The sequence below is a fragment of the Manis javanica genome, chromosome 6 (assembly GCF_040802235.1).
Source record: "Manis javanica isolate MJ-LG chromosome 6, MJ_LKY, whole genome shotgun sequence".
In the NCBI taxonomy this organism is placed as follows: Eukaryota; Metazoa; Chordata; class Mammalia; order Pholidota; family Manidae; genus Manis; species Manis javanica.
In genome coordinates this window covers 22,982,118-23,002,621 of record NC_133161.1, presented here as the reverse complement: position 1 = coordinate 23,002,621, position 20,504 = coordinate 22,982,118, and the positions used below count along the sequence as shown (strand labels likewise).

At 44.8% G+C, this 20,504-nt stretch overlaps 2 protein-coding genes across 16 annotated transcripts in view; one reads left to right on the top strand and one right to left on the bottom strand.

Annotated features, from left to right (window-relative positions):
* Positions 1-20,504, top strand: part of SND1 (staphylococcal nuclease and tudor domain containing 1) — a 406,889-nt gene that overhangs the window by 292,663 nt on the left and 93,722 nt on the right. For 3 of the 4 annotated variants that reach the window (XM_073238488.1, XM_073238486.1, XM_037023516.2), the window contains exon 16: positions 15,289-15,398. In XM_073238488.1, the coding sequence (XP_073094589.1) occupies positions 15,289-15,398 (110 nt within the window). Of the gene's footprint in view, positions 1-15,288; positions 15,399-17,965; positions 18,026-20,504 lie in introns of all 4 variants that reach the window. The other variant, XM_073238487.1, reaches the window with a different exon arrangement.
* Positions 1-20,504, bottom strand: part of LRRC4 (leucine rich repeat containing 4) — a 92,952-nt gene that overhangs the window by 36,231 nt on the left and 36,217 nt on the right. The gene's annotated exons all lie outside the window — the stretch shown is intronic.

Sequence of the window (20,504 nt, the reverse complement as noted above, 5' to 3'; positions counted from 1 at the left end):
GTGTTATAGCTGAATAGTTCCTTGTGCCAGATCTCATTGCCTTCTGACCCCGAGGTATCCACTTGGGCCAGAGGACACCCAGGCCCTTGCTAAACTGTGGAGAGAAGGACCCATTTTGCTTTGTTGTATATTTTTAGTGGGCATAGAATTACTCTAATAAAAAAATGATGGAAACAAAAAAGTACAGTTACATAAAATAAGTACCCACAAAGTGTATAGCTTCACAGAGTCACCAAAATTCCCTTCAAGGAATTTTGCACCCCAACAGAATTTAGATCCCCGTCCCAAGCTTCATATACCTGAGCACTAGGCTTGATAGGAAGATGGGTTGCAGCCATATCAGGAGCAACACTGCCCATGCGTTACCTGTGTGCACATACAACATGTGCGTGCAGCAGACTGATTCCCTGCCGCTGGCACCCCAAGGACCCGGTAACCTCAATCTGAAAGGTTCCAGCTGATGGGCTTCCCTCTGCTTGTGATGCTGGACAAGACTGGCCTGATGAGGTGTGAGGATAGGATATGGTGGGGCAGGAGCAAGGAACCAAAGTGAGTGAAACACAAGGCCGCTTCTCCTACCTTTGCGGGGTGGAAAAAGGGAGACAGCTGGGGCTTGGGAAGAAGTGGGAAAGGCATGAGTCAGATGAAGGGGGTGCTGCTTTCTCCTTCTCCTTAGAAGGACCCTTTATTCTCAGGTAAGCTGTGCCAAAGGCTGCCCCTTCCTGTCTATGGTGTGGTTTTTGCCACCTCTGACTCTCAAGCTGAGTGTGATCATGCCCATCGGTAGTACAGCCCTGGTATCGTTCACCCCACAAAGAATCCCTTTCTCATCTGCATTGTTATGGCAGCTGCTGTCTCCTAACTGTGGGCTCCCACGTGTGAACTTTGCCCTCACACGCCACTGATGGTTCTTCATGGACTCCTTCCTCTTCTACCCTCTTACCGCCCCCTTTGCTTGAGTGAGTGAGCACGTACAAGTGTGTGTGCATGCACACACAAGACTCAGGCATGCCCCTTGGTTGCCACAAGCACTGGAACCATCAGGCAGTGTGGTCACGCGCTGTGTTCATGACATTTGTCATCCCCGCCCTTTCTAAACGCTCCATCGCCACTTCCTTACCTGTCACACCTTGATTAGGTGTCATGATTTTTGGCAAGCTTCTCAGCCAGGGGCTTGTGCCTGGTACTGTCCTTCAGTTGTGTAATAATCACATGAGAGTAGCTTCCTTATCCCTTGCGGACAGGCCCAGCCTGAGGAGACAGGTTAATATCTCCCATTTGGCTGCAAAAATCAGGACAGTTGTCCACAAGATGCCTGATTTATCCCTCATTGCCCTTCGTTTTCTCCCACTTTACAACCGAACTTTTTTATTGAGCATCACAGTTAAGTCCTGGTGCTTTAGTGCCTTGTTGCCACACTGCAGCAGGAGCTAAAAAGCCTCAATTAAGTGCATGCCATGCTTTCACTGTCCCACTGGCCACAGTGATAACTGAAATAGTCATTTCTGCAATGTTGCATCAGTGGAAAGTAAAGGATGCAGAAATCCTCTTCTTTCCCTTAGGTCTCCCAAACAGGGGAAATAATCACTTCAATAGAACAGTCTTTCCCTGAATTCGGCTAAGTGGATTCTAGGCAGTGGTTTGGATTTGCTATTCCTTTTTATCCCCAAGAGCCCAGTGAATGAGAGGGGAAATGAATAGACTGCTTGTCACAACACCGCCAGGGTCTCCACCATGCCTGGGCTGCTGCTGAGAAACAGAGAATGAAAGTGGGCTGGAATGGAGGCCTTGGAGCAGGCTGCTTTCCCTTCCCTGCCACAGTTTGGGCGCTGCCTCTCCCCCACTGTCCCGCAGAGGCTTTCCTTTTCCTTCAGCCCGGGATTCCTCCTGCACTAATGGAGCTGTCTCTCTTGCTGCAGCGCTCTGCCTCGAGGGAAAGCCTGACTGACTGGTCACAGGGAGGGAGGGCTGATACGCAGTCTTCCCATGCGCCTCCCCAGTTAACCCAATGAAGGCAATGAATTTCACCGCACAGGTGGCTCTCCGCACATAAGGAATGTCTCCATTCCACGTGCCCCACCACCCATCAGACCTTCCTAATTAAGTCAGCTAAAAAGATATTTCCTATTTGAAGATAAGCTTTATGTTATCTAAGCTTAAAAGAGGTAAAACAGTAGAATGATAGGAAATCAAAACTCATGTCTTGTGAGGACCTGGAGGATGTTCAGCCTGGAGAAAATAAGACATGAGGATGAGATGAAATAGATGATGTACTTTCTTCAAATACTTGAACGTCTAGTGGGTAACATGTTGTATATGGTCCCAAGGAATTCAAATGTTTAGAAGGCCTAGAATGTCAGATTGTGGAATTCTGATATTACATGGTAAACTATAGGAAGCCATTGAAGAGCTTTAAAGCAGAATATTGTGCTTTAAGAAAATTAATCTGTAGCTGTGTTGTGAAGGAAGAATTAGTATAATCAGAATATGGAGAAATGGAGGACCAGTGGGTAAATAAGAGTCTTGACTAGAAGGGACAGGAGCATGAACAAGCAGAGTCAGGTTGAAGGTCGAGAGGGGATTTAGTGGACTGTACAAAGAACTGTGGAGGTGAAATTAATGGAAGAAGGAGAAATCAGAGTTAAGTGAGGTCTTAGACTGAGAAGCGGTAGTGCTGAAACCAGAATAAGAGATAATGGACAGAGAAGAGCAGATGAGTTTGTTTTTAGACATTTTGAGATTAAGATTATTGGCAGGACATCCAAGGGAAGGTGTCTGTCAGACACTTGGGAATTTGGTCTGGAGCTTAAAGGGTAGTTTAGGATTACATGTCTGTGAGCTCTGCATGACCACAGTGATGGAGAACATGAAAATGTTCAGGCCTTCCAAGAGATAGTGCAGAGACTGTAGTGAAAGGGGCCTAGGACATAACTGAGGGCAATAGCAGGAGACAAGACCAGCAACCCAGAGAGAAAGGGTACCAGTGGAGAGAAGCAGAGAGAGGAAAGAATTACCCTGAAGGGTTGGTGTTCAGTGTCAAGTGCCATATAGAGACCTAGTAGAACACCTTCTGAGAGGAGATGATCAGATTTGTCAGTGAGGAGGTTACTTTTCTAAGAGGAGCTTTAGTAGAAAAGTAAAATCTGACAAAATGTTAGGCGCCAAGGACTTGTGTTCAAGTGTCACAGCGAAGGTATAGTGTCAGGGATGAATTGGAAGGACAGAATGACAGCTGTGGAAATATCAGGGTTTGAGCTTATACACTGGAGGTACTGAATAGGGAGAGAGTAGTCTGTGGGAGGGGAGCAGGAACAGAGGGGGCAGACCACAAGTTCTCCAGCGGTTCTGGGGTGTTAGTAACACGGGTTACAGGATGGAGGGAAGGTGCCAGTGATTCACGTCAGCTCCCTCAGTTTCCTTCAGCCAAGTTCCCTTTCCATTTACCTTCTCGGTTACCTAACTAGAAGATTTTTTAGCAGTATTGTTTTTATTATTATTTACGATGGTCTTATGCTGTCACCTGTTCTGACGTTCCACTTCTGGAAAGTTGAACTCTGCCTTACCTGGAATTTTTTTTTTTTTTTAGCCAGCATACAACATCCTTTAGAGCAAGAATCGGTAAGATTTTTCTGTGAAGGACCAAACAGTAAATATTTTAGGCTTTGTGGGCCATGTAGTCTCTATCACAAATACTCAGCTCTGTTATTATACCATGACAGCAGCCATGGATGACAAATAATACGTGTGGCTATGCTCCAGTACAGCTTTACTTATGGAGACTGAAATTTGAATTTCATGCAATTTTCACATGACACAAATGTTTTTTTTTTTTAACCATTCGAAAATGTACAAACAATTCTTAGCTCATGGATTGTACAAGGGCCCACAGCAGACTGGATTTAGTGCACAGGAAGTTGTCTGCTAACCCCTTTATATTATGCTTACCAAGGGGGAAAAAGTGAATGCCTTTCTTCATCCACAGTCCAAAGTTCAAGCTACTTATCAGTATAGGATGTATGTGTATATCCAAGAGAACCATGTCTTCTCAGAATTCCATTCCTTTTTTGCTTGTTTTTGTCTATTTCTAGTGAGGTAAAGGACTCTTACCATATTCTCAGCTCTCAGATTTTTATTCATTCTCCTTGGTTTGTGGAGCTCAATATTCCTGACATTAGCTGATTCTTCTTCAGTTCACTGGCAGAGTATACTACTCTCTAGGCATCTGGACTTCACCTGCCTCAGGGGGAGAAACTTAGAGCAATTTTCTGTGAGTGAAAACTCAAGAAAGACAGTAGTTTGCAAGTACACTCCATACATATCATATCTATTTTGTTCAAATAACACAACACAGCTTGGTTTAGAAAAAGTCACTCTAAATTTATGCCAGTAAGTAGCTTTTACATTTGGCTGCCAGGTTTGTGCCAGAATACCTTCTGGAATCGTGTACTTGCAAGATCCACATGGATATTTCCTATGGCTTTCTCCCCACCCTGTAGCCATTCTCTACCAGCCTGGACAGTAGATTCAAATTTTACTCTTTATCCATTAACTTGGAATTCAAAAGACCACAATTGGAATTCTTTGGTGCCAAAAGTGAAAGAGGAAAAAAAATACCTCCAAGCTTTATTTGATTCAAAGATAAAAGTTACATGTTTAAAGTAAGTCAGAAAACACAAAAGTGGAGGTTCTCCTCAGCTTTTAGAAATCAGCTCGCCCTTGTTTCTCAGACAGGGGATTTGTGCTTGTCAGATGCCGTCTCCATGTGGCCATAGTGTTACATTAAAGCTGGAGCCATGCTGCTTTCTTGTCATTGCAATGACCACTGTGGCCCTAGCTTTTGGCCTCATATGCTTTGTTTTCTATGTAATGAAGATAATGAGGTGGTAGTTTTGATAGCAATAATGGCGAGAAACCCAAGGGAAAATATTTTTAGAGGGCACGGTTCTTTCCCATGCCCAATTATTTCATTCTCCTCCTAGTTGGTGGTATTGCAACTACTGCTTAGAGAAAACCCAAAAACAAACGTTAGTGGGAAGCAGACAGCCTTCCTTCTCTACCCACTTCCAAACCCATCCTCCGTCCCTAGAGGTAGCCTGGCTGCACAGCTTATGGCCGTGCTCTTGGGATGCCACAGGAAGGGAAAGGCCTCGTTAATTACTGAGAGATTTTTTTCTGCCTTTAAAAAAATCATTGTTTTCAGATCTTGCTCTGCAATGGGGAGAATTATAAAAGGTTATTCTTATGCTGGCGTGATGGTTCTCTGCTATACTAGTGCCTTCTCAAAAAGCTGTTCTCCCCTTGGGAATGATTCTTTGGTGTCTAAGCCAATGATAAATGAAGTTTGGTAAAGCCAGTTCTGCACACTAGACAGCGAGCCCAAAATCCAGTACAAGGGCTCTACGCCATCTGTCCTTGTCTTCTCCTTGGACAGGGGTTAGGGACTTCACATTTAATACTTGCTCATCTTTAAGTTGTAGAAATAAGAGTTACTAGATTTCCTCATGAACTAAATATTAACTAATATATGTACAGAATTCAGAGTAGGACATTCTTCAGGTTTATTCAGTTTTTTTCTGGTAGGTCTCTAGCATTCATTGAGCTAACACCATCTACTATTTCCCAGAAATGGAGAGGCAGGAGAGTTCAGGCATATCCGTTACCTCAAATAACTGCAGAATGGGAACCCACCAGTTACAGTCTAACAACTAGAAATCAGACATGAGAAGTCATCCATCTCCTAGTGGTGACAACTGTTTGGACTTGCACTGGAGAAACTCACATACCTATAATAAAGTTCAGTATATAAAGTACGTACAGAAGAGATTAACAACAACTACTAAAACAGTTATAACAACATACTGCAATAAAATTTACATGAATTGGTCTCTTAAAATTGTACTCACACTTCTTGTGTCGCTGTGAGATGATAAAATGCCTTTGTGATGCGATGAAGCCAGGTGAATGTCTTGGGCATTGTGATGCAGTGTTAGGCTGCTGTTGACCTTCTGACTGTCAGAAGGGGGATCATTGGCATCCAGATGGTGGTTGGCTGAATGTAACTGAAACCTTGAATAAGCAGGGCCTGCTTCACTTCATTTCTGTAGATGCTGACCCTCCACGCCCTTCATTTCAAAGGGAGCAACAATTCCCAGCGAATTGTGAAGACTGCTCTTACTGCTCCTGTTCCCAATTAACTTCACTTTCTGGTTTTTCAGCAAATGCATCAAACATTACCATCAGAACAACCTAACAAAAGTCTACTCCAAACAATTGAAACTAAGAACTAAAAACAGCTTCAGTCTCAGCTCTTGCCCAGTTCTGACTCCCCTGGCTACAATTACCTGAGAAACTTGATCCCTTTAATTAGGATCTCTTCCTTCTTTTATCCCTTTATTCTGATCACTGAAAGAGCTTTAGCAGTGACATGTTCTAAAATTGGTCCATAAGATGCTGTCTCCCCAGAGGTAACATCGTAGCAGTTCAGAGAACAAGGAAGAGAGTAAAGAATTTGAGACAATACAAAACCCTTGCTTCCTTTCTGACCCTTTTAATTATTGAGGCCTCATACCATGTAGACGAACTCTTGGGATCCAACTGATCCACTGTTCCCCTTGCTCTTTCGGCCATTCTGGCAACATGGAAATGTAGGACCATCTGGTTCTAAGTGGGATGGCTTGTAGTCTTCACTTGCTAACTGATTCATTGACGGCATTTGCAACTTGAGACGTCCGAACTATTTCTGCCTCAACACTTGTGAGAGAACTAAGAGCAGTCTTTTGGTGCATGAGACGTGTTAACATTTCTGAGAACTGACAGTTTGAACTAATTTGGCTTCATATGTATATTCAGGTGATAACCATGTTCCTCAAAATTAGGTGGCCTGTCTGCCTCTGCATTCTGTGGTGGTGTTATAAGAGTTCTGTGTTTTGTTCTTGAGCCTTAGGGAAGGAATAGCTATCTAAATATTGTAAACACCAAGGAGTTTTTCAAATTCACTTGGACATAGTTAAAAGTGCTTTTCCTGGGCTACATAAAGTACTTACTCTCTAGGTGCAGGGTCTTAATTTTGTTTTGGTGGGGGGCAGAGAATAACGAGGGAAAGTATAGACATGGAACTAATTGACTCTGGGGGTAAAAATCTCTGGTGAGAGTCTGAAGTATAAATTGGCTAACTCAGCAGCAGGAAGTCAGGCAGAGGTATTGGAGTGCAGTCAGTGTGACAGGGCACTTATTTTGGTGTTCTTTCTGTACCTCCCCTTGTCCTTGACGTTTACTCTGGGGGACTGTGTATTTACAAAAAAGGAACTTGTGTCTGTAGTTGCCCACCTGGGACATTTTTACAGCATCCTTAACTAGGGTCTTAGAGAACAGTATGGAGATACCCCACTAGATGAGATAGTCTTGTCTGCTGTCCCTTTCCCAGCCATCTGTCCCTCAGACTCTGTACTCAGCCTCACTTAATCTGCTAGCCAGGTATAGGCCACATGCAGATAAAGGAAGTTTTTCTTCTGAAAGCCCCACCAAAACCACCATTTTGCTTCCCCTGTGGTTTGATCAACGAAAAGTATGTGGAGAGTTCATGAAGCAGTATTCAAAGCAGATGTATTTTAATTTGAACATTTTTAAAGAACTCCTACCCCAAATATAGAAAGTAAAATCACAGTTCCCTGGACTGGGTTGCTTTCACGTAAGCAGAGGGGTGGATTTAGGGGCCACCTTTCAGTTTTAGGATTGAACAGCATTTTCATTTCCTTTGGAAAACTTATTTATAACCCAGTAGTTATCCCCACACTAAGTTTTTCTGATATTTTGTCCAGATTTTCTTTCCCCTAATAATTACACCCCCTGTTCGCAGGCTAAGTATTTTCCCTCCTTTCTTGTGTTTACACCTTTCAAATGTTTGCAGATTGCTATCATGTCAGCCTCTTAGTCACCACTTAGCCAAGCTATACAGATTTAGCACCTTTTATCTTTACTTTAAAGGCAGGCCTCCCGCCCCTGAGTCATTTTCTGCTGCTCTTTTTAAAATCTGCTCCAGTTTTCTGCATTTTCATGTGTCCACATAGCTTCCTAGGTTGAACATAGGGTCATAAGTGAGAATTGCTTTCCTCCTTTGTTGTATGGGAAGCTAAACATCTTTGTGGGGTTCCAGCCTTAGGTCTTGCTTATGCTGCCTATCAGCGTGACCACTTCCTATCTATATTTACACTGCTTTTCCCCAGGTGTACCAGTGGGTAAATGGGTATAGTAGTGCTCTCCTTTTCTTCCTTGAACTGTTATAAACATGGGAGAGCATGATGTATGTAGTTAGGGACACTGTTGGCCCATCTGGTATTTGCACAAGATCTACAACCCTGCTGTTCATTGGCCATTTCCTTCTCTGTATATTTACTTATTTTCAGAGTATTTTTCACTAATGTTCTTTCAACATTTGTGGAAGATCTACAATGCCACTGTGTGCTAGGCAGTGTATTAGATGCTATAAAGACTAAAATCTGAGTAACACAATGCTCTCCCTAAGAAGCAGTTTAGTTTTAGTTTTATTTGCATTGCAGATAGCACATTTTCACACAGGGTTGCTCATGGTAGTAATGAGGGGGAAAGCAGAATTGCACGTACATCCATAAAAATCTAACAGAATCCAAAGTAAGTTTTGGTCTCATAGATCTTGGAATCTCGAAGGTGATTGTGGATCTGAGATTGCTCTGGTGTTGATGCAAGTTACTTCGCTTAGCTCCTTATCTCCTGCCTCTAGCTCCTGATGGGCTTATGGTTTGCGTACTGTCCAGTTCAAGATCCAGAAAGAATATCTTACCAGCTCACTGGATAGCTGCCATTTCTATTAGGACAGAACTTCTTCCCTCTGCCAGCGTGCCTGCAGATTGGCTCCCGTGGAGTCAGGTGCAGGTACAACTCTCCATCCCTGTCATCACCCACCTTCTACTCTGACCTCCATCCCCAGCTTGCAGTGAGGGGTGAGGACAGAGGCTGACCCTTAGCAAGGGCTGTGGCATGGTGAGCCTCACGAATGATTTGTCCAGTTTAATCTACCAGTAGACTCCAGGACACCCATGCAGCTCCCTAACATAAGCCCATTATCACATGTTACTCATCAGCATTCTACATCCTATAGGCTGAATGGTAAATTCAGCCACCAAATTACACAGTAGCATTACAAAGTGGTAACACAGTGGTAGCAGAAAATAATGTCATCATTCTGGTCATGAAGCTTTATTAGCCAGAAGTCTTTCTTATTCATGACTGATTCCCCACCTTCCAACACGGTGTGTAGCCCAGTGTAGGCACTGATACATTTTTGTGAAATGGAGGGTGGGAAGGTCTGCTAAGTGAACTGTGGTGTTTTTAAGACCCTAAGTAGGCAAAAGGCAAAGATTCCTTCTGCATGCCTCCTGTTCCCTTTCCTTGGTAATGTCGGGTACAGTAGTGAGCACACAGTGGACATGCATGCGGGTAGCACCACTGACTAATCCTTCCAGTTGGTCACTGTTTCTACTAGAGGTTTGTTTCCTTCCTCATGCCTGGTCTCCTGTTAACCGGACTAAGTGCCATTGGGAAGCTGTCATTTCTAGCCAATGCAGATTTGCCACACTTGCCTTTAGCTTCCAACAATGTGAAAAAGCAAACGCACTTTGAGCCCAGAAGCTTAATGACCATAAATTCAACATACAATGTAAAATATTCAGAGCAATACATGACTCTCACATAGCCATCAATAGAATATCCTAGGTTGCCATTATCGTGTCATTAGCAAGGATTTGTACAGCTTGTTCCGAAGCTGACTGACCAAAGTATTTGTGTTAATTGACCTAGTCAGTCAATGTCTCTAATGTATAATTTATTTTTAATAGAATGCTACATAGCCTAGCATTTCAAATTTGAAAGTAGGCTCTCTGTACTCCGGGGGTCAAGCCATGGGTGAGGAATCTCAAAAGGGCACAACCAAAGTTGTAGGATTTTACCTTTGGGGGAACCTTTGGAGCTCCTTCATTCGATAGAGACCGTGAGGCCTGTAAAGGTTTCATACTTCATTAGTTGTCAAGCAGAAACAAGAACAGAGCTAGGGATGAGCTTTCTCATCGTAAACTATACAAAATCAGGCACATCCTCTTTTTTGTTTTGTTTTAAGTAGTCATGGTCAACCATGATATCCCAGAAAACATAAGAAAGGTGTGAAAAATAATGGATTTTACCTATAGGCAGATAGTAGGGCTGTAAAGTGGTCACATGGAACAGGAAGCACCGTGTATCTTGCCTCCATCTGCTGAATCTGACCTTGATGGAAGTCAGCTGGGAAGACCCCGCAAGATATTCTCTCTTGCTTCATTCTGGCACACCCCATTGTAGGAAGGAAAATGTTTAAGAATGTTTGGGAGGTGTTTTTTTTTTTTTTAATTAAAACAAAATGGTTCGAGTTTTTCAATGGCCTTTAAATGTCAGGGGTAAGCTTGGCAGTTAGCCTGCCCCTGTGGCATTCGTGGCACAGCAAAGCGTATGTATCCTTAGCAGCAGCACTGCCCGGGGCATTACTGAGAAAGACAACTTAGTGCTGAAGTGCCCGACCACCGGCGCCTGCTCACCTGGCTGGGCAGTTTCTGGACCTCCAGTGATATCTCACTTTATATTTACTCCCTTGGGAAGTCTCCATAGCTGCGTGTCAGCCTGCCCACTTCAACAATGGCAGCCTGGGCTTCGCCTTCTGAGAACCCAAGTTTGTCTATTTCCTCGAACTCTTAAGAACATTCTATTGGTAACAAAGCAGCACCCCAGGGGCATCAGCTCAGTACTGTAGTCTTGTTTGAATGGTGCAATGTGGACTGAGTTTATTTACCTAAAGACCAAGCTTTTGGGAAAGGAGGGCACAGCAGGACTCTTCTTGCTGACAGCATGTGACTTCACCTGGGTTTCAGCAGTGATATCTGTCCTTCGGTCTTTAGAATGTTAACATTATTTGGTTTCCTCTCTGTTAGTGGACAGCATATTTCTTGCCCTGTTCCTTGATCCCTTGGGGTACAAAATCAAGTCCAGACGCTGATAAATAAGAGCTGGGCATAGTCTTTGAACTCTCCAAGAGGGCCATCGTTAGTGTAAATGCTTTCTGCCTAGTTCCTGCCACTTGTTTGGTGCTGTGGCTTCCTCCCAATTCTAGTTCCCGGTTCCTAACAACCCCCAGTTCTGTCCCATCCAAATGGCTGCTAAGGGTCAGAAACAAACCGACACTTGTTTTAGCTTTTATTACTTTTAGCAAATACCATGCTCAAAATCGCAGTCATCTTTGACTCCACATGTAACCTGTAAGATCCTGGAGGGCAGAATACCATCCTTCACATTACTTTATGTTCTTGGTTTGCAACAATCTTTTATCTATGGTTATGTGGCCAAAAAGTTTGGTACAATTGTTTATTTTTCTTGCTGACAATTCTTTTCTTGCTTAGTTTGCAGATATATAATGGAAAGTTTTGGCTACTGATACTGTGAAAATCATGGGCAATATTTCATTCCGTTTCACTCTAGCCCCACCTTACCCTTCAAGGTTAATCCCAGGCTCTTTGCTCTTTGAATTTATTACTGTCTTTCACAAAAAATAAGCCCCACTTCCCTGTGTGGAATCAGTCCCCCTGGTGATCATCTTCTATCCATGTGAGACTTGAGTAGGGCCTTCAGCTGTCCCGTCTCCAGATGGGTGGGTGAACGGTCCTGGCCTCCACCCAGGCTGCTCGCCTGCTGCAATCTCTCTCCTGAGGCTGCTGCATTCCCTGTCCAGTGTTTTGTTTGATGGGATATATTTTTTTGTGAAGCCTTGAGACTGGAAGAGAAAGCTCTGTTCTCAAGCTTGTGAAAACCCAGGGTGTCTAATCTATTCTCTTTCCTCTGAGCTTCATGATCTTGAATCTGTGGTGTGGCCAGACACTTGAGCAGCTACCTGGCTTCATCCATAAGAGAAACACCTTTTGTCTCCGGATTGGTGGCCCCGCTTCTCCCAAAGGCTCCCTGACAGGTATTAGCAGTAGCCTAGATGCCTAGCTACCTTACCTCCCCCCACGCCAGATCTCTTGTACCTGCACCTGAGGCTATTTGTAAATAAAAGAGAACACCTCCCAGTTCTGCTTTATTTTTATAGCAGCAGGAGAGACCAGTAGTGACTCAGACATGGACACTAAAGGCATCCTCCCCTTCTTTTCATCATTTTCTTTTCCCTTATCTCCAGCCTAGTTTAACATTTTCCTGTGTAATTACAGCCAGTATATGAATATTTTTGGAGACATTTATAAATCTATTTGCGACACCAAAATGCAAGATACTTCAGGGTCTGTTACCAGTAACCACCATTGGTGATAAATATATTTGCAAAATGAATGATTAAATCAGAGGGAAAGAGGAGGCAGTCTACATTGGTGCGTGAGCACCCATGTTGTATTAAATACTAGGTATAAATATTAAGTAATACTATGTATTAAATAAGAGACATAAAGTAGTATGAAGGATAGTATTCTGCCCTCTGGGATCTTACAGGCTACATACATGTGGAGTCACAGATGACTGCGATTTTGAGCATGGTATTTGCTAAAAGTAATAAAAGCTAGCATGTATTATACTTTTCCATATGTCAGGCATTGTGCTTAGTATTTTACATACATAGTCTCCCCCAGGTCATACAACAACTATGTGAAGTAGATATTTGTGTCTCTTCAAAGAGTTAGTTTCTGCCCTGGGCAAGTTCACTATAGATTCGGTGTGACCAAAGAAATGGCAGTAGAGCATTTTTGGGGTGAAAGGGTTATCCCAACTTTATTTCCACTGTGGCAGGTTAATCACTAGCCACTCAGAGCGAGTCTACACGCAGCAAGCCAGTCGCTGCCTCTGGGCTCCTCTGCCCGCACAGCCGTCCTCTGGGCCTCTGTCCTCAGCACTGCCACCACTCCAGCCTCTGCTTTGCTCTCCTGTACCCATGTCTCCCAGAGCACTGGGCAGGGCTCTCTATACATGGTCAATAATGATGCATTGCCCATACGTGTGTAGTGAGCTAGACAACCAGGGCCAGGTGAGATTCCTGGCCACAGGAACCTTCACTTTATCCACGCTCTACCCCTCCAGGATTCTCGAGTCTCAATCTATGTGCCCTCAGTCCTCTGCAATGGTCCCTGTGCAAGAAAGCTGGAGCATTGTAACCAAATTCCATAATAACATAATATAACATACAAATAACAAAAATTACAACAAATTAAAATAAACCAAGCCTGAGTAGATCCATTGCCACCAGGTGGTCATCCTGGCTATATTCAAACCAGTTCTACGCAAATGAGTCAACCAAAAGAACCGTGGGTGGGCCTTACAATACCCACCTCCTCCAGCCTCTCCAGCAGAAAGTCTTGCAGACACACAGGCTGATCTTGTTGCTTTATCTCTGCCTTCTGCTTCCTCCTCAGCAGCCAGAACCGCTGCTCCTGTACTAATCGCTGCCACAGCTCCAGTCATCCAATTTCTTTCCGTCTGCTCCTTCCTTTTCAAACCAACCCATATCTGGGTCCTCGTGACCTTCACGGGGTCCTTTAAATTCTTCCTTCGAGAAGCAGAGTGTATTTCCTTTTGCGCTTGAGCCTGAGGATAGAAGCAGAGCATGGAGTGCTCCATGACTTGGGGAGGGGGCTGCACGTCTCCTGGAAGAACCCATGGATGCCGAGTCCTTCTGGCTTTCCACCAGCTTTCAACCAGGTGGAGTCTCAACCAAGGGGCCGATGCCTCCAGCACGAGCAGGGCCTCCACCCCCACCTGTTCGTCAAACCTCCGCTCCTCCATTTCTGGGGCTGATGGCTCCACTACATCCTTCACCTGCTTCACGGCACCCGGCAGCCTGCACTCCCACACTGCTGCTTCTCATGCCGCTCCTTCTTGGGCCACTGCTCCTTCTCTGCTGCTTCCTCTCGGGCCACCACGACATCCTTTACTATTTCCACAGCACTTCGTAGTGATGCCATTTCAGTCAGCAGAAATTTTCTTTCTTTTGGGGTGGACCCCAGTCTTCCACCCCTTCACAGTACTACATGTCCACAGGGGAACACTTGAGTGTCTCCCTGTCCATAGGTGCATCCTGCTGAAACACTCCTTCCATGAGGCCAGCCTGTTCTTTTTCCTTGGTCACCAATGAACCCTGCTGATGTCACCAGTTGTCTTGCCAATGGGTTTCTGCCCTGGGCAAGTTCACTATGGATTCAGTGTGACCAAAGAAATGACAGTAGAATGTTCTTCGGGTGAAAGGGTTATACCCAACTTTATTTCCACAGTGGCAGGTTAATAACTAGCTACTCAGAGCAAGTCTGCATGCAGCAAGCAGGTCACTGCCTCTGGGCCCCTCTGCCCACACAGCCATCCTCTGGGCCCCTGTCTTCGGCGCTGCTCTCTTGCAGCTGTGCCACCCAGAGCACTGGGCAGGGCTCTCTATACAGAGTCAACAACAATGCATTGCCCACACATGTTTATTGAGCCAGCCAACCAGGGCCAGGTGAGAATCCTGGCCACAGGAATCTTGACTTTATCTGCACATTATTACAGCAGTTTTACAAATAGGGCAGCTGAGGCCTTGAATGGTTCAGTTACTTGGCCAAGATCACAAAGCTAACAAGTGATAGAGTGTGAATCCAGGTCAGTCTGGCTCCAGAGACCTAATACTTCATCAATCATTCTGTTTTTTGTCTCTCTCATTCTGAGTGAAAAACTGATGGTTCTGTTGTCTAAAATATAGCCACAGAACAGAGCCAGAGCTTATTTGAAGAGGAAAATGACACTGAGTTAACATTTGCGGATTTGATGTAAAAGTCAGATAGTAAAGAGAAAATGTCTGAGGATCAGCTGGGATGGCTCTCAGGAGGCAGAATGGCTGGGGATATCAGTACAATTTAGGTGAGAAATCCATTTATGTAAGTGATGGTTCAGGCAGGGAGGCTGTGAGACCATAAGGAGCGAGGAACGTGAGCTAGAGCTTCCTGCCACACCTCAGTACACGTGTTTCCTGTGCGTCTTACTTGCAATTCCTGGTCTCGGTAACCCACAGGTGCCGTGACTGAGAGCCTCTTGTTGCTGCTGTGATAGTGTTGCTCTTTCCCACCTGGAGTGAGCTCAGCTCTACCCCAGGACCACTGCCTCTGCCTTAGCAGATTCAGTGGCATTCTGATCTCATGCCAGCCTCATTAGAAGTGTCACAGACCATCCTTGCTGGACACCAGGCCTAGTGAGCCCCTTTTCCTCACAAATTCTCCTTTTCTCCTGACACAGGTATTGAATGCCCCAGAGGAGCCCGAAACCTCCCAGGCTTGGTGCAGGAGGGAGAGCCCTTCAGCGAAGAAGCAATGCTCTTCACCAAGGAACTGGTGCTGCAGCGAGAGGTAGGATATCTTCAGGTGCTCTTCGTACAGGGAGGGTGAGAAAATGGGGCTCCCCTGTTGTGATGTTTTTTGCCATGGCCAGAGGTCAGTCTGTCACTGGGGGAGCTGGTGTTACCAGCCTTACACATCCCTGTTCCATTCTGTGTCTACCACATCCTATCTCCTTGATCCTGGTGTTGCTGGCCTGCCACCCCCAGATTGTGCCGCACCATTGGTGGGGGATGTGTTGTGAGCACCAGGCCCGACTAGCCAGGCTCCTGATGCAGAGAGTTTACGGCTTTGCAGTCCTTCTCCTCTGTGAATTAGCCTGAGCTGCCTGCCTCCAGCTGGATTTAGAAGCTTGACTAACCCTGTCAGGGGCCAATTTTCTTTGAACATTTATTTGTATCTTTGAGTAATTGCATTTTCTGTAGCAGGTTTTCTGACTTAATTTAATTGTAATTCTGTTTCTGCCTGTTGGGCTGGCTTTTGCAGGCAAGAGTTAAGCTTCTCAGCTGCTGTGGTGCCCATCTACCTGCTCGTTTTTATCAAGTCATAGTCAGCAGATCCATCTCCCTTCTAGGAGTATGTCAGTCATTCATCCTGCTATGTGGGTACAAGAAAGGAACAGTAGGGGAGTGTACTGGGCTCAGGCTTAGGATTTTAGATCTGCCTCTGTCCTCATTTCTTTTACAGTCAACTCTGCCTTCCATGCAATACCATAATTTTCTCAGAGCTAAAACATTATGGTGTCCTTATGGGTACCTGGCTCATGGGTCTTTATAGATCCTTGAGATCAGATGTGTGGGCTCCTTTGGGAGGTTAACTGAAACAAATACCTTTTCAGAGCTTCAGCATCTCTTATGTTGATTTGAATTACCAACAAACATACTGGATATGAGAAGCACAGGAGGTCAGCCTTGCCCAAGGAAGGCACTTATGTTGGACCCCCTTGCCCTCGCTGTTGGGTGCCATCTCTTTGAGATTTCTCTAGCATTAGCCTTCTCGTTTTGTGAAAGAAAGTGGTGCGGCAGAAGAAATCTGAAATTCTTAGTTCAAGAGATATGGATTCTACTTCCCCAAAATCAGCCACAACCAGGTCTAGGTAGCAGTTTTTTGGCTGTTGGTATAGTGGCGGTTAGGGGAGGGGGATGCTAACTCCTCAGTTATCTCCTCCGTCTCACATTGGCTGTTTTGTTTTGGTTAAAGATGGATGTATGTTTGTGAAGCGGAAATCTTTATATTGTCATACAGGGTGCCTCCTTTGCCCCCTGCTTTGGAACCACACAATGTACCTTGAATTTTTATCAAAGAGCTCCCTGCTAGAGAAGTGTTTGAAGAATCCAAGCACTCCAGTTAGACAACTTAGACAACTGAGCAGCTGTTGCCATTTTTGATATAGCACAGGAACTAGGTAGAAGGGGCAAATATTTAGAATTTTCCCTCTCTAGACTTCTGGATAACAAACTACAGAGCAGTTTCATGTTGGAAAAAGCAGCTAAGTCAGTTCCAGATCTGACTTAAAAACATTGCAGAGGTCGCAGCGGCAGATGTCTATGTGCCGTGTGCTGGCTAGTGGGAGGTGAAGCCATTGTTGGATTGCCTAAGACGTTTGTTCCTTACCTTCTCTTCGCTTACTATGTACATCACATTCCTGGTTGCCTCTCATTTCTCACCATCAGCGTCTTCCTATTGTTTCACATCTCCTACTAAAGTTTCTCACCCCTTCTTTTTCAACTCTTGTTTCTCCAGCCACTTTTCTTCCTGATCATGTTTCTGGCCTGATGATACCCCAGTGCACAAAGACGGTCAGAGAGAATACTGACACTAAATGGAGTGGCCCTGAACTCTGTTGCTCTCTCGTGAATATTATGGCCCTTACTTTGTGTATTTACTGATACTTGATTGTTGAAAAGATTTAAAAAAAAAACAACCTTTCCTGTCTTCTTTGATGCCCCTGGAATGTGAGTGAGCTTGCAGATCCTTAGTCTGACCCAAAGTGTGGGTATTTATCTTTCTTGGTTGCAGCATTCCAATCTGTCAAAGCCGGGGTTGATGATCTTGATAGAGAGCCTTTATCCGCATTTTCTTAGATGCTTATCTGATTACTTGGGCTGACTGTTTTCAAAGATCTTTATCCAGAGGAGAGATGAGTACGGGCTAAACTAAGGATAATTTGGGATTTTGACTAAAGGAACAGGTTATAGCCTATTCTCCTGGGAATTTCCCTTCATATAATATATGGAAACTGTTTTCTGAATGGTGTAAGAATGAAGGATGGTTTTTGTTACGGATCTTTTCGCTTACTTTTACCTGTATAGTGCCTTTATGTTCATTCCGTAAGTTGTCCTTGAACACTTCTCTTTGCCCTCCTCTTCCCACCCTAGAAGAAAAGTACTAATCGCAAGGATGCCTGGGTATCCTCCCTCTCACGGAGCTCTTGCCTTTAGGGCAGCCTCCACTGTGCCCCTTCCCACTCCAGGAGCTCTTCTGGAGCTGAGCTGCTGCTCTAATGGCCGCAGTCAAACTGGGTTCCTTCGTTCCTTCTGCCTATTCCCTTGATAATCAGATTTGGCTCAAATAATTAGGTATGGATGCTGCCGGGGTTCTTGTTCGTGGAGCCGAAGAATGAACTACACAAACACAAGGTAGGAGAGTCAGGCAGTGGCTTTTATTTAGAGATAAAATGAGAGTACAGAGCTCCTGCCTCACACCAGGAGGGGCAAGAGAGTCTGGGGTTGTGCGTTGCCTAGGGGATTTATAGGCAGTTGAGGGTTTTGGGGAACTGATAAAGGGCTTAGGGATGTAGACTTGTTAAAAGTGGTTTTAGGATGTTTGTTCTTGATGAGACATTAAGTCCCTTTTAGCATGCTAAAGTGAATCTTACACATCATTAAATGATTAGCATAATAAAAACATGGGCTACTTTACTTTATCTGGGGAATATCAACTGATCTCACTGAAGAAAGACTCTAGAACTGAATGTTTAACACGGAGTTTTGGTAGGGGGTTTCCTTGCATGTAGTTACACTGCTCTGACTGTAATTATCCTGCCTTGCTTTTTCCAGAGGCCCTCACCCTACTCTGACTACACCCATAGTCCCTGTCTCATGGGTAAGACATCTCTCCCCTTTAAATTTTTCTCTTTATTATCTTACTTTTGGCCAGGATTTCTCTACCTCCTGCCTGCTTTTCCCAGTTACTGTAAATCCACATTATCACATAAGAAAGGGTAAGCACACAGAGCTCATGATTTCACAGCATCTCCTGGGCTCCATGTGATCCTGCAGAAGCATGTCCATCCAGCTGGGCTCACACATATGAACCCCATAAACTAACTTGAGAAGGATACAGTGTGGCAGAGGGACTGTGTAAAAGACACTGCCCCAGGTCAGCCTCCTGCCAGGGAACAGACAAAAAGCTGGGGTACAGAATGCCTGGCCCTGACAAGTAACCCCTTGTTAATGAAATGCATTGTTTTGGCTTTGGGTAGCCAGACCTGGAATTGGTACCTGTCTCTTTCTTTGTTTTGAGTGAAGAAAGACTTGCAGACTTTCTGTGCCATATCCTCACGGGGAGCCTGCACATTCTCAGATCTCTGTACATTTCAGATGACCCCCTATTATCTCCAGACCTGATAGCCCTGCTTTCCTTCAGTATGTTTTATAAGACACAAGCCAGCACGGGGCTACCAATACTGTTGGCCGTCACTCAGCTCCATTTTCCTGAACGCCTCCCCTTGCCACTTCTCATTGCCTTTCTTCTTTTCCTCTTTCTGTGTGGTCCTTCGCCTTGGTTCCTGTTGGCTTTTGTTCCTTTCCCTATGGTGGTAGATGTAACTCCAGGGGGGAAAGTGTGTTCCCAGCCCTGGGGCAAATAAACCAGAGAAACCTGTGAAGCCAAAATCAATCAAAGGGAAAAATAAAGTGGGAGAAACCCGTTTATTGCCTACAAAAAATTATCAACTCCATCGCATCCTTGTCTCTCCAGTCCCAGTGCTTGCTTGCCTATCCACCCACCTGGTAATCACCTATTGGTATGGAAGTTGGGTTACTTCTCTCCACCCCTTGGAAACACCTATTGATATGGAGGTGCCCTCAGGCCAGGTGAGAGGTTATGGAAATACTGCACTTTTACCCCTAGTAGACTGGAAAGCTGTTCAGGTCACTGATCCAGTGGTTCTGGCATTCTTGCCCCAGTACAAGAAGAACAGCAAGTTTGACACCTAGTCACTATCTGATTCTCTTTGTGACCTTAAAGGCCAAAGCAGCCAAGGAGCTCTCAGGCACTTCATTCCTGTTTTTACCCAAAGGAAATCCAGCAAGTTCAACAGTTCTTCCCAGCTTGACTCAGTTGGTATGTAGCAGATGTGGCCGGAGATGGGCATATCTGGCCCACTGCCAGTTTTTGTCAGTAAAGTTTTATTGAAACACTGATCGTTTTATGTGCTGTGTGTGGCTGCTTGCTTTCGTGCTGTAACAGCAGAGTTAAGTAGTTACAACTGAAGCTATATGGCCAACAAAGCGTAAAACATAATCTGTCTTTTTACAGAAAAAGTTTTCTGACCTATGCTGTACAGGGTATGCAGAGTTGGGCTCCTGTGTTCCCTGCCTTTGATGCTGAGCCACTTCTGGACCATACATCACAAGATCATTGTGTCTGTTGCTGTAGCTGAGACTGAGCTATGAGGGCTATGTCCCATTGGATGTTACTTACTTAGTGACACCACCTTTGGTGTCCCTCCCCCAAGTACAACTGCCTCTTTCAGACAATTCCCTGCCACACTGCCAGGGACAGGACGGTCCAGTGTGATTTCCCAGATGGGGAATTGGATCTGTTGCTAGCATCTTCCTAGAAGTAGTAGTGAGAGAGAGCGTTTCCTAATGGGTAGATAACCAGCTGAAAAGTGCAAGCTCCTAGTTTTCACACTCCAGTTACCATGTGTTCCCAGGTAAGTGATTCTTTACTGCTTTGGTATCCTAAAACATTGATCTCACAATCCCAAACCATCCTCTTCCTTTTGAGGCCCTTCCTGTAATTCAGCAGTAATTTGGGATCTCTTCACACCTTCTCGCCACCAGGCCAGCCAGCCAGCACTCAGGACCAGCTGCTGCTTGCACAGCACTG